Source organism: Solea senegalensis, linkage group LG2 (assembly GCF_019176455.1).
Source record: "Solea senegalensis isolate Sse05_10M linkage group LG2, IFAPA_SoseM_1, whole genome shotgun sequence".
NCBI lineage: Eukaryota > Metazoa > Chordata > Actinopteri > Pleuronectiformes > Soleidae > Solea > Solea senegalensis.
Window position 1 is genome coordinate 31,017,281 of NC_058022.1, and position 13,563 is coordinate 31,030,843.

The following is a 13,563-nucleotide window of genomic DNA, read 5'->3' on the forward strand; positions in this document are numbered from 1 at the left end:
AAGTGACAACATTTATAAAAATTCACCATACTAATCAATTATTAAAGTACTTAAAGATGAATTAAGTAGTCAATCAATTATGGATTCATTGATTTGTTTATATTATTTTGTATAATTTGTTAATTAATTTCAACATCTAAAGTTAAACTTGAAAGTGTGAATAATTAAGATGAAATAGTTCTGATAATACTAACATTACCAGTAGCTGCTTTTTGTCACAAAGACTAATGTTGTCATGAGTACATTCAAATTAAGTAAATAACAACAAAACTATATAATGCAGACACAATAATAATGACATAAATATTGTCAGAAGACAATCCTGCTTATTAAATAGTATAATAATATTGTCTGTCACACACATATGATTGATGGTGGACATATTTATGCTGTAAAACATTTTTAAACTCACACATGACTTTAATTTTTATGGGACAATAAGGTCAGAGCAGGAGTATTTGTATTACTTTAAGCGATAAAAACTGTAAAATCACAAATTTTAACAGAAACAAGCTCATTTCCCTAACGGTATCAATAGTTTATTACATACGTACTATGTCATAAAAACATTTTCAAATCTTCCACATACAAACACCGCAAAATTGGTACATTTACAAATCGTCAACCGTCCAAATTCATACAAAAAAAGAAACTGTGAAAGAGCAAATACACAAGACATTCTATTATTACAAGGACTGTGTGTACTGTATGTATGCCTGTATAAATGTATATATAAGAATCTATATGCATGTCTGCTCTTATGCAAGTCCTAATACTATATATTTTTTTTGCTTTATTCAAATAATCCAGGTGTAACATTTACATGATAAATGTTTTCGATGTTAATTTGGTTTAGGCACTAACTGGGCAATCGTGACTTAAGCAACCAGACCAACTGATGGGTAACACTGAGAAACAACAGCACAGTAATTTACTTTTAGTGTGGCTTTTCAAAAGAAAACACTATCTACATCACAGACTGCTTTCCAGAGTTGTATCACAGGTAAAAAGTTGAGTTTTAAACCACAGAACGAGACGTTTCACCACAAAGTCCTAACTCACCCTAAAACACATCATTTTCACTGTGTGAATCCTAACACCGACCACAAACACACTTCTTCTTTTTAAAAAAAAATCTTATTGTTTTTGGCTTCGAAGCCAATTTGAAAAGTGAATCAAAAATGCTTCCTCGCACTCGCACACACACACAAATACATACACACATGCAAATAAATTAACATGGAAAAAAAGTAAACAATTTCAAGACAAAAAAAATATATTTTTTGGACTTTTAAAATGTGTAATTTAGCAGCTTAAATCATGATACATTCACATGAGTTGTTTACTACTAAATTTCGTGACACAAAGGCAGTAGTGCAGTGTGGATGACCAGTGTTTTGTTGAAAAACCAAAGATTAATGTGCACTTTAAGAATTCACCGCACGACTGAGAAATTGTGCAATCGATAAAAACAAAAAAAAACAAAAAAAAGCCCCAGAACAGCCCGTGTTCTCTCGGTGGATGAACAGTTTGTGAATCATTCAGACGTCACAGCAGTGTGCTGCTCTTTCCTCTCCTCTTAGTGTTGTTGTTTCACCTCAGGATCCCATTAGTGTTGAGAGCTCAAACCTGTTCTACTGTTACTACAGCTTTAAAGCAGCTGTCTTGCACATCTCCTGTGTGCTCCTCTCTTTTTTGCAGGCTGACATTTTCCACACAGCACTTATTCACAGAGGAGCTGAGATGCATCGAAAGTTGATGTTCTGCTTCACTCTCGGCAGAACGAGGCGCCGCAAACCCATGTCCGGTGCGGTTGTTCACTTGCACCGTCGCTTCACTTCAGCTGGGAACACGCGCCGCAGTGCCAGGCGTCGGGGGCTGCGTCGTGCTCTGGTAGGTGCGCAGCAGCACTTTGTGCTTTGTGGCGTCCTCCGTGCGACTGCACTGCTGTTCCACCAGGAACTCTTTGAGACGGTTGGAGGTGAAGGTGAGTGTTTGTCTTCTCAGCTTCATCAGGTAGGAATCCTGAAGCCAAGCGTGCATGAAGCAGTCTCGTATCGTGGCACGAGCCCTAGAAATGCACACACATGGAAGTGATTGTTTAAGATAAAGACGGATATTTCTGTATATTGAGAAGAGAAATGGGGATTGAGCGGTCTCGCTTCTCTGGAACCGGACCAGGGACCTGCTGCTCAAGGCTTCTGCACCCCTACGCCCACAGCACTTTCTCGTTGGACTACCCTGCACCAAAGTCCACAGAAAATCAAAAATCTGTGGGTTTTTTTTAGCTCAAAGTGACTTTGGTGCAGGAAAGTGATTGGTACAGTTTACAGCCAGAAAAGCAACTTGTGTAACTGTGAGACAAGCAACAACGATATTCTTAAGAGGCTGCAGACCTTATCATAGTATTTAGGGTTAACACCTCATTCAAGCCCACTTCAATAAACATTTAATTGTACATTTGTTCACTCAAACGTTTCTCGGCACTTACCACGGGTAACTGCTCAACATCTTCTTGAGGAAGGCAGAGGCACTTTGGGACACATTTGGGTACAGTTTTGTTGAGTCAAACTTTGCCATCAGGATTTTGGATTCAACCTTTAGAGGGTCTTTATCTTCAAAGGGCAGTCGACCACTAAGCCTGGTTGTTAAACACATAGTATAGATGGAAAAATTAGTAGTTAATTTGTAAAATGTGTCAAAAACAATAAACTGAGTGCAATCTGTAAATTATCACATCTCTGATGTCATTGTGTTTTTAAAGGGATAGTTGTTATCTCCCTGATTACATGACTGCCAGAAGGAGCAGAATTTGGCCACATAGCAAAAGCCTCACCCCATAAAAACCTGCTTAAATCTATATCTTAATAATGTGTTTATAACATTAAAGTGCTCACTCTCCCACACCAAAGTCCATAGAAAAAAATTCAAGTCACAAAAACGTTATCTCAGTGATTGAAATCATTCATTTGGGTTTCCCAAGTAAAAAAACTCAGTAAGTAAGTAGCCCCTGAGTCCCCATGAGATAATAAAATGCTGAACTTTGGTGTGAGAGCGTGAACAACTTCCAAACTTCAGTTTCAGGCCAGAAAAGGCCGTCTAACATATTCTCAAGATATCGTTTTTTTACTTACATAACGTAGGCGACAACCCCAACAGTCCAGATATCTGCAGGAGGACCAACCACTTCTCCTTTTACCATCTCAGGAGCTTGAACCATAATGTGTCAGAATATTGGAAAGTAAGAAGAGTAAAGCATGTTACAAATACTGCTTGCTTCAATATAAATTTAAGTCCTTCAAAGGTTTTGTCCTCACCCATGTATTCCAGTGTTCCTACTCTGGAGTCCCGCTGTCTGAGGCTGAGGGGGTTGAAGCTCTGGGCGCTGCCAAAGTCCACAAGCTTGATGGCGTTGAGGTTGGTCACCATGATGTTGTCGGGCTTTAGATCAAGGTGGAGGACACGGCGGCTGTGGAGGTACTCGACACCCTGTAGGATCTGGACCAGGTGCCCCACCACGTCGTCCTCAGAGTAACGGAACCTTAGGTGTGATTTGTGCAACATTTTAGTTTTGTCTTCAAACCAAATTATTCATTTAAATATTGTCTTCTGGTTTGAAAAGAGAAACACAGACAGCAGGACTGAATCAGCACCAGGGGGCGACCCCACATGGTTGCAGAAAGAACTCCGCTTGAATAGAAGTGTATGTGAAACTTAGCTTCTACTTCTCACTTGATTTATAATGACATTTTCTTGAGGAGTTACCCATAAGAATATGAACTCTGATTTTGAAGCCTCCAGAATCGCAGTTTGGCCGCCAGTGCATGTTAACAACTTTAAACCACATGTTGCCAGCCGTCCATCACACTGATGTCCACTCATATGTGCCGCACTTTATCGTCTATTTTCTTCTAAATGGGAACGCAAACTCCAAAATTGACATCATGTGCTATTGTAGAAGATCCGAAACTAGTGTTTGAGACCATTAAGTCCTCAGGGAAATGTTTAAGGATTTTATAATTCAAGTGAGAAGTGGGAGCTCATTTTCACGTGGTACTTCTCTCTTGCAACCAGTGCGTTTGCCCTCGGGTGGCTATTTAGCATACTGTTACTTCCTGATTTACTTCATTGGGAAAACTGCAGACTGATTTTAGTGACTACGTTGAAAATAAGCACACAAACTCAAAACAACTTTACAAAAAAGTGTCAAAAAAGTAAACAAGAAAATATTCAATGTGTTTATTCTCCATTATTATTCTTCCTATTCCACCAGAACTCCCTTTGTAAAGAGTAGATAAGAAGATCGTGTTTCTAAGGATGTGGTAACGTATCAGCCATCTTACCTGTCGATGAGGCTGTACAGCAGCTCTTTACCGGTGCAGTACTCTGCCACCAGCACCAGGTAACGCGGTGTGACATAAGCTTCGTGCAGTGACATCACCTTTTCATTGTGAAGGGACTTAAGGATCTCGTACTCCTTCAGGATGTCCGACTTGTTCTCCTGACTGTAGGGAATGATCTTTGCCATGAAGATCTTGCCTGTCGCATTCTCCCGGCACTCGCGGATCACTCCAAACCGACCTCTGGCAGATAAAAAAAAAAAAATCAAAACCAGAGTTTAACCATACAAGGCTGTGAGGAAAATAATATGGATTTAGAAAAGTGACATACAAATTTACGATGTTAAGTCACACAGATCGATAAACCTGTCCCAGAAAGGCAGTTTCAATTTGGTGGGAGTTCTAAAAGAACACAGGGCTATAAAATGTAATTAACTTGTTTTATGTGCATCAGCAACTCCTCGAATCTGTTTACTGCAGATTTCTCTGCAGACTTTAAAGACTGCACTCAGAAGATCTGGGGGGGTGAAATCAAATGACGGTTCATTAACTGTTCAGACTGAACACAAAATATACAATAATAAAGCTGCAGTGTGTAACTTTTGGTGGTTTTGTTGTACTACTCCCACCTATTTGTAAACCTCTCCCCTTGATAGTGCAATGGTTTGTTGTCATATGATATAAAACTTTATTACCTGAGAAGTTACTCTCAGTGTCAGTGAGCAAATAAGCAAGTGTTTTATAAGACACCACATAATCAGGTTTTTCCCAGTGTTGTTCTCACCTGGCTTTCTCATCCAGGAAAGTGTAGGGTTTCTGTGGAACCCCCTGTCGTAGAGCAGTAGAGGGTGTGGTACGTCCTGATGGGGTACCCCTGGTGGGGGTACTGGACCCATCACCGATGGGGCTCAGGCTGGATGCCTGGAGAACTTGGGGGGTAAATGAGACAGGAGTTGGCGCCACACGAGCAGTGATGGTGGCGGTGGGAACATATGTGGGCACAGAAGCCACTGCTGATTTTGTGGGGGTCAAGGGTGGGGTGACAAGAGGAGGTGGGGGTGATATGAATGGGGTCTGGGTCATAGGGGTCACCACGTTGACTGGACTCTGGGGTTTGGGGAGGACAAACGGCGGAGGTGCCTTGACCGTGGGTGAAGAAGGAAGACCGGAGCTTGTTTTTGGAGCCTCTGCAGTTGCCGTGCCTGACGATGCTGGTGAAGGTTTTTCTGCAGGACTGGGAGGCAGAGAGGACGCAGGTATGGGCGGGACCACCACAGGTGAGGGGTCTTTAGGAGAGGTGGACGTGGAGGTGATGGTGGGGACGGTTATCCTGGGAGCACTGTACTGGACTGGTTTGAACAGAGGCCCGATCACTGAGGAGGTGACAACTGGTGGTGTTGGGACCGTTTTCACAATGGCTACAATGGGTGATACACTCTCAGCTGTGAAGACACAAGTCCCCTCTCAGTACTGCATATTTAGGCATGTATGAATAGACAACTAGCAAGCTAAATAGCTTTATAAATCATAGCTAGCATGGCTAGATAACATTGAAAGGTGAAACTGAAGATATGTATGTTAGTATCTGTGTGTAAGTGCTTTAGAATACAAATCATTTGGTTTGGTAGCCTTTGAATAAGACTTTTAAATGTACTTCTTGCTGTACAGCAAGTTGTCCTGCCTAGTTCCTACAGCAGCCCAAATGGACAAACTAGTGAGAGCTTGCAATGTCTATATGAATGATAATTATAATTATATATTATGTCATTCTACCATATATATTTGTATACATTGTTGTTCTTCTTATTATGCCGTTATTTGTCTGTTATGTCTTTTTTTTTTTCAAATAAACCTTCCAAACAAATCTAAAATTGTTTTACATACCGAATTTGATCCCATCATTGTACATTTCTGAGGCAAAATTAAACATTCCTGTCGGCGTAAGTCATTGATTACTTCATTTTCCCACCAGAAAAGATTAAACCTAGATTAAAATATGGGCTGATTTAATACAAAGTTTCAGCTCACATCAATGTATTTACCAAACAGACTTAACTGACACAATTCGCTGAGAAACAGGGATGATAATGTTTGTGTGGTTATTAATTTGTTGTTCACCAACTTTATTTGTCTAAATAAAGTTATAATTCCCTGAACATATGTGTCCATCACCTAACTCCATGTTTCAGTGTGTATTACAATACCTGCTGAGTCCAGGCAGACTGGAGCAGACTGGTTGCTGTGTGGCCCCTGTCCAGCTTTGTTGACGCAGCAGACGCGGAACCTGAAGGTGCCACATGCTGGCAGATCTGTGGCGTTGTAGTAGCAGTCAATTACACCGGTCGCCACAATCGTCCACTTGGAATCTCCTGCAGAACAGAGGACACAGCAATGTAAGGAGTGCATCTGATACAATCTTCATTTTATTCCTACATTGCAATTAACACAGTTTAAAAGCTAAAGGATCCTGAACAATACAAAGATCAAGCATCATCAACAAATGACATTACATTTCATTACACTGGAGGTCAGTGTTGCAGATTCTCAAATGCTCTGGCAAACAGAAAGTGTTAAGACCCATAGGCAGATAACATGTAGTTCACATGTACAACCACTAGATGGCAACACTGTAAAACAAATGACAAAACACTTCAAATGACAATGGAAAATGTGGTGTACTGTATATGTGTTTGATGTGCTTATTATTATTATTATAAAACCGACTTATTATGTGGTGACCTACATCAGTGACATTCTGGCACACATGACCTATGCCAGGATTAAATCTGCTCTAATCCAATCTGGAGGGACCATAACATTTAATTAATATTCACTCAGAGTCTGCAAGGCCTCTTCATCCACCTCACTGTGACACTGGCGATTCCTCGCTCACAATGACAAACAGCTTTGACAACAGTGTCTACACAGACACTGCTCCCTCACAGAACTGTGAGGGAGCAGTCCCCCCTCCCCGAGCGTCTTCCACTTAACAGTGCAAAGCCAAACATTGTCTGAGCTTTTTTTAAACACCGCAGCTTGAATTATTTAGTTTAATTTAACATTTGCTCATGGTGGTGATACCACATCAAACACAGGGACTGTAGCTTAAAAAAACACCAAAATGACAACGTACTCAAACATCAGCCATTTTCTACACACTCACTTACCTTCTGCTTTCCTTTCTAGCGTGTAGCTGCACGGGGACTGAGTGTCTGCTGGCTTCCATAGGACCAGAGCTGTGTTGTTAAAAGTCTGGGGGACTTCGGGGGTTCCTGGACGTTTTGGGACACCTTCAACATCATAAGCAGATTGAGTACAGTCAGGTCAGTGTACACTTACATGCTGAAACACATTACAGACTTGTGGGCAGATGTGCATGTATACACAAAGTAAAACCAGCCCTGGATAAACTAAGTTATAAAAAAAAAATTAAGATATTCCTGTGGGCACAGTATGTTTTATTTTTGTCTCCAGAGTTCCAACAGTTTTTCGTTTGTGTGGTTTGAGAGTGTGTGAGTTTCCCAGTGACGTGCATAGTTTAATAAGATTATAAATTGTTTTGTTGGATTCATTCGCCTGTGTGCTCGGCCGCACTTCTGTGTGTGTGGAGAAGCTTATAACATAATAACGTAATGTTTTATTTTTGTTCCACTGTCATTTGGTGGAAGGTTTTTTACCACATTTACCGCATTTGATTTTCTGTTAGGGATGGTACAATACCATTTTTCTTGTCTGATACCAATACCAATACTGATACTGATACCACATCCGTGGGTATTCAACGTCTCAAAAACACAATGTTCCAGCCAAATAACAAATATTATGCTCCAATAAAGACGAAAGATGAAACAATTCACATTTCTACAGTCTTTGCTGAATGAGTTTTGGATCATATGTTTGCCTTTTATAATAATAATTTGTTACTTAAATTTATAACTGATAATTTAATATCAGATCCAGTGATTACTTAAGTATTGTATCAGCTTATCCCTTCTTTCTGTCATTAGGGGTTGTTAATTTAAATTAATAGATTTTTCTAAACAAACTTAACTTCTATGATTATGATTATTATTTATTTACTTATTTATTGTAAAATATCACAAATTAGGCTAATTGAGATTCAAGATGTAGAGAAATTAGACACTTATAAAAGAACAAAACCTGTGAGGTCTTTGTAGCATGACACAAATACTGTCAGCCCTTCATTCTACAAACTATTCCCCATTTAGTCTAAAATAAGCTGTCTAAAGTAAATTTTCACACCACACACAGTCCAGAGGCATAAACATTAATGTACAAATGCTTTTGACTGCATCTGACATCAAACAAATAGTATATTTTCCTGATTTGTTGGTATTATATGTTTAATATTAGATGCTAATACAATTCTGTCTGAGATTAATTCACTTTACATATTCAAAGTAAAAGAGTGAATGAATATCATTACTGTATATCCATGAAAAGTAAAGGAGCTGTACCTCTAGTTGTAAAAGTTGTAAAAGCAGCTTTGGAGTTCATGGGTTAATTTCCCATAGTTTTCACTATTTTTGCATTATATATATATATATATATATATATATATATATATATATATATATATACTCTATATAACAAAATATAACAAATAATTACACAAAAAAACTAACTTACAAGCTATGGATAGTGTGCAGGAGGTGGTGATGGTAGCTATAGGGTTGGTAGCTACACACTCATAAATTCCAGTGTCTTTCCGGCAGGACTTCATGATGGTAAGTAGCTCCCTGCCATCAGGGTGAGAGACCAGGCTGATGCGGTCATCCACCTCCAGTGGATTGCGATCTGGAATAGAAGAATTGTCATATAATAGGCAAATCAACTGCAGCTTCTGCTGTAAACTAAAGTAACACCAAGGTATGATACCTTTCTTCCATGTAATTTCCGGATGTGGACTTCCTGCTGGAAGACAGCTGAGGGTGACAGACTCTCCCTCCAACAAGATGTGGTCTTTCAGTTTAATGTGGAACACAGGAGCAAAATCTGAAGCAGAGCGGATGAACTGCTGACTGTTTGACAAAGCCCCCTCTTTGGGGATGGATGAAGACAGATCAGACTGGGAAGGGGTTTTTTCTTTCTTGCTTCTTGTCAACCCCCACCTGTCCCACCGTGAACGCCTGTCACTCTCTGAGCCTTTTTCGGAATGGAAGCTAGACACGGATTCATTTGACTCCTTGGACGCACCAGTGCCAGCCTGTTGTGCCAGTTGATTTTCAGGGATGCCCATTCCTTGGAGTCCACGTCCCTCCGATTGGGAATGACGATGGCGCGTAAACAAGGGTGTCCTCTTTCCCTCAGACTCTCCTTTTCTCTCCTCAGACTGACTACGGATCTTTGAGGATAATCCTGCCACTTTGTTCTCAAACTTCTGTCGCATTGCGAGGATAGGGGAATCTGTGACTTTTTTGGAGTCCTTTTGCACCAAGTCTTTTTGACTTCCCTCAGCATCTTTATTCTTTCTCTCCTCAGATTGTGGCCTAATCTTGGCAGAAATTCCTGCCACTTTGGACTCAAACCTGCGCCTCATAGCAGAAACCGATGACTCCTCATCTTTTCTTTGCTCACTTTCTTCTACCTGCCTCTGTGGCCCTGTGCTGCTTGGCTCTTTTGTATCCAGGGACTTGCTACGCCCAATGGCCCATGAAACCCTCTTGGTTACAGCAGATTCCTCCTTTGGTTTCTCACCCTTCTTGTCAGCGGTCGTCGATTTCTTTGCCCGCAAGGAAAATCTCCCAATTCGACCAAGGCCTGTTTCCTTATCGTCTTCCCTTAAATCCTGAACAGATTTAGATTTCTCTTGTAGTCCCTTGGCAACCATTTCAAGTGGTGCACCCCTTGGACCTGGCCTGTAAATGTCCTCACCTCCCTCAACCGCCTTACGACTTAATAACGGGGATTTCTCCTCTGATTTGTTCCTGGTCAACTTTCGGAGTCCACGAGTCAAAGATGACTCCCGTTTCTTAAACCTAGCTTCAAAGACGTCTTCTGAATCAATGTCTTTGATATCTGTCCTGAGCACAAGCTGACGGGTGGCGGTAGGAAGATCAGTATTTGATGATGAACAAGCAGGAGATTGGTCAGGAGTTGCTACCTTGGCGTATACTGCTGGATGTTCAGGCAATGTAGGGACATCTGTGCATGTTGTACCATTTGGCTTCCCTGTAGCTGCAGGGTCCTTCGATATTGGGGTCTCAGCAGATTTTTGAACTGGCACTGTGACAGCCTGAATGGTACTTGTAATAGCAGGTGAAAGTTTGTCACTATGTAACTCCTGCTTTTCTTTTCTACCAGCCGCTTCATCTTCCTCCTCTACCACAATTATTGGAGTGATTAGAGAGGGTGATGTGGACTCGGTCTCTACTCTATGTGCTTGTTCTAACTGAGTTTTGGTCCTACTCTTTGTCATCCTGTCTATGTCTCCATGTTCTCGCACACTGTTCTGTTGGTCCACTCCTGGTCTTGGAAGTGTAAAGGAAGTCCTCTTTGTTGGGGAAGTAGAAGTAGACTCCAGTGTTGCTTGTTCTGTCAGTGCTGACATTGAGGCTGCCTCCTGGAGCTTTTTCCCTTCTACGCTAGCATTGCTCATAGACGGGATCTCTAAGGGAGCTCCAAACCTGCGGTGCAGTGGCATGGGTTCAGAGTCCCCTTGAGTGAAGGAGGAGCTTTTGCGAAAAACTTTGGTCTTTGGAATATCCTCCACAGGACTCTCAGAAGATGCTGCTCTGGTGATTGTTGATGGTCCGGCTCTAGATCTCCTCAAATTGCGATCAAGAGACTCTGTTTGCCTCTGTTCCTCAATACCAAGTGTTTCAAACAAGGGTCCTCGCAGGCCGCTCATCTTTTTGTCGATGTTTCCCCCCCTGAGCAGCCGCTGTCTCATCAATTCTAATTTTAGGGCATAATCCTCCTGGCTTAACTTTGCTGCCCCAGGGCTTGGGCTGCGATTGGGTAGCTCCATAGAAACTGACTTTTTCAGACTGTTACTTTTCTCTGAGTCCTCATTGCTGTCTTCCTTTTCTGGGTCAATGTGGAGAAGCAGTGCTGAATCAGCAGAGCTTCCCCTCCTCATGGTACCCCTCCTTGCTTTTGTCTCTGATTCATCTGACTCCACACTCGATCCCTTTTTAAGGCCAACTCGTTTTGTCTCCATTTTCTCCCCTTTTGGGGTTTCCCCTTCATCTGCCAACCTTTTTGTAGCCCCTCCTCTTGTGCTTGCTAGCTCCATATTGTCCTGCTTTCTTTTTCCATTAGCTGCAACACTGGGCCATCCAGTGACATCTTCATCCCCTGGGATCTCATTAAGGGAGACTCTGGAGCCAGAGAACACCATGGACAATGGCATAGGAATGAAGGGAAGCTCATCTACATCTGCATCTGAATCAGAGGAAGAGGAAAGTTGTGGGGAGCCTTCTTTTAAATGCCGAGCCACGGCAATAGAGACATGACTGGATGAGTCGTTCAGGACTTCCGGTATGGACCGCATCACCATCTTGGCCTTGTAGCTGATGAGGGAACGCTGAAAAAAGGTAACAAAAGGACAGTATAAGATGTTAATTTCTTTATTTTATGTGAATGACTCTAAGCTGAGTCAATGTATCACAAATTGAATCAAATTAGAAAAAGATTTTGTGAAAGCAAATGAGGATTTATGCGTTTCCAACCATGGTGACGTGAATACTGAAAGATAGTTCACCGACAAATGTTTACACATACCGTTTATTGATAACTTTTCCACCTCAATCAAGCATAAAAACATTAATGCGATATTACAAGAGTTTTTAGGTGCAGTGCTTTACCTGCCATCTTCTTCTTGACAAAACCTGCTTTAGCATCGCTGTACTGATGCTCTTGTTTGTTTGCGACTGCAAGGCAAAAAAAGCACACCATTAAACGTAGTGAAGCTATAAATAAATGTCCAATGACACTTTGAAATATTTGATGCTTGGCAGCATATGACTTGGCGGCAGATGAATGACAGCTCACCTTGAACCAAGGATGACGAAGGCACTCGATGGCACTGGGCCTCCTGGGAGGAGGAGGAGGAGGAGGAAACATGCTCATGACGACGCAGTTTTGACACCGTTAAATGTGAACTATGGTCAGCCAAGTATATATGAAGTAAATCAAGATGCTTACAGTCTGTCCACCACCAGAAGCTTGATGACAAACCCCTTTGCTTCTTTGCACAAGTCAGAAAACATGCTCTCCTCAAACGCCACATTGTAGTTACGGATGTTTAAGGCACTGGCCCTGTCGTTCTCACCAGCGAAAGGAGACACACCAGTCAAACTGCAAAAAAAAATTAACAAAAACAAAAAAAAATCCAGATATATTTCATTTTTATAGTGCAGCTTTATGAAATTCTGATACATTATAAGCAGTGACTTTGCCCAGAGCCTTGGTGAGTCAGCCTGGAACACTTGATTTTACTGATAACATTGCTGCTAGCAGGGACAGAAGGAAAAACAGATTTAAGAATCCACTCCTGGTGACCTTTAGACAGCCCTTTCCTACTAGAAATTAAATTTAGTAAGCTTTTCTTTATAGTTTGACAGTTAGCATCACAGCTCATGAGATTTAGTTTGTGGGCTATTGTTAAAAGCTGATTGTCCAAAATGGTGGCTCAACTCCTGATATAAATAACAATGGCTCATTCAGGAGTAATGAAAAACAACAATTCAGTTAGTGTAAGTTAACTACTTTATATTCAATTTCTGCCACATGAAACTGGACTTTAAGGTGGCTAAAATACATTTATCTTCTATCCATGCTGTGTTACAAGTGATCGCAAATTATAAGATGTTATAATAATAATAATAATAATAATAAAAAACACATACAGTATAAGAGAACATGGATATTGTATAAAGAAATGAATGAATGGATTGGCAAGCAGGAAGCTAAATAAATAAAATTATGTAAATGCTGTTGAGTTGTGGAAATTGGGGTGGAAATAAATAAGTTTATACTTACTCCTTTTTGAACATGTAAATCGATAGATTTTGTGTACCAATGAGGTGGAATGTGCATCTGCATTTGTTTTCTTTTGTCTGTTGTATGTTCAAAATAAACGAATAAACAAATAAATAAATAGCAAGTGTCCAGGCCCTAAGCTGCTTCATGGAAACGGTGGAAACTGCAGTGTGCTCAGTGATGTCGGTGTTGATAATGTGTCTACACATAAAAATTT

General features: G+C 40.8%; 1 protein-coding gene across 2 annotated transcripts in view; it reads right to left on the reverse strand.

Annotated features, from left to right (window-relative positions):
* Positions 1-514: 514 nt before the first annotated feature.
* Positions 515-13,563, reverse strand: part of LOC122765468 (striated muscle preferentially expressed protein kinase-like) — a 52,531-nt gene continuing 39,482 nt past the window's right edge. For both annotated transcript variants that reach the window (XM_044019725.1, XM_044019724.1), the window contains 13 exons: positions 12,510-12,662; positions 12,357-12,399; positions 12,170-12,235; positions 9,240-11,889; positions 8,991-9,158; positions 7,508-7,630; positions 6,545-6,709; positions 5,125-5,782; positions 4,344-4,583; positions 3,318-3,541; positions 3,135-3,210; positions 2,492-2,641; positions 515-2,071 (listed from right to left, as the gene is read on the reverse strand). In XM_044019725.1, the coding sequence (XP_043875660.1) occupies positions 1,840-2,071; positions 2,492-2,641; positions 3,135-3,210; positions 3,318-3,541; positions 4,344-4,583; positions 5,125-5,782; positions 6,545-6,709; positions 7,508-7,630; positions 8,991-9,158; positions 9,240-11,889; positions 12,170-12,235; positions 12,357-12,399; positions 12,510-12,662 (4,948 nt within the window). In that variant the 3' untranslated portion in view covers positions 515-1,839. The remainder of the gene's footprint in view (positions 2,072-2,491; positions 2,642-3,134; positions 3,211-3,317; positions 3,542-4,343; positions 4,584-5,124; positions 5,783-6,544; positions 6,710-7,507; positions 7,631-8,990; positions 9,159-9,239; positions 11,890-12,169; positions 12,236-12,356; positions 12,400-12,509; positions 12,663-13,563) is intronic.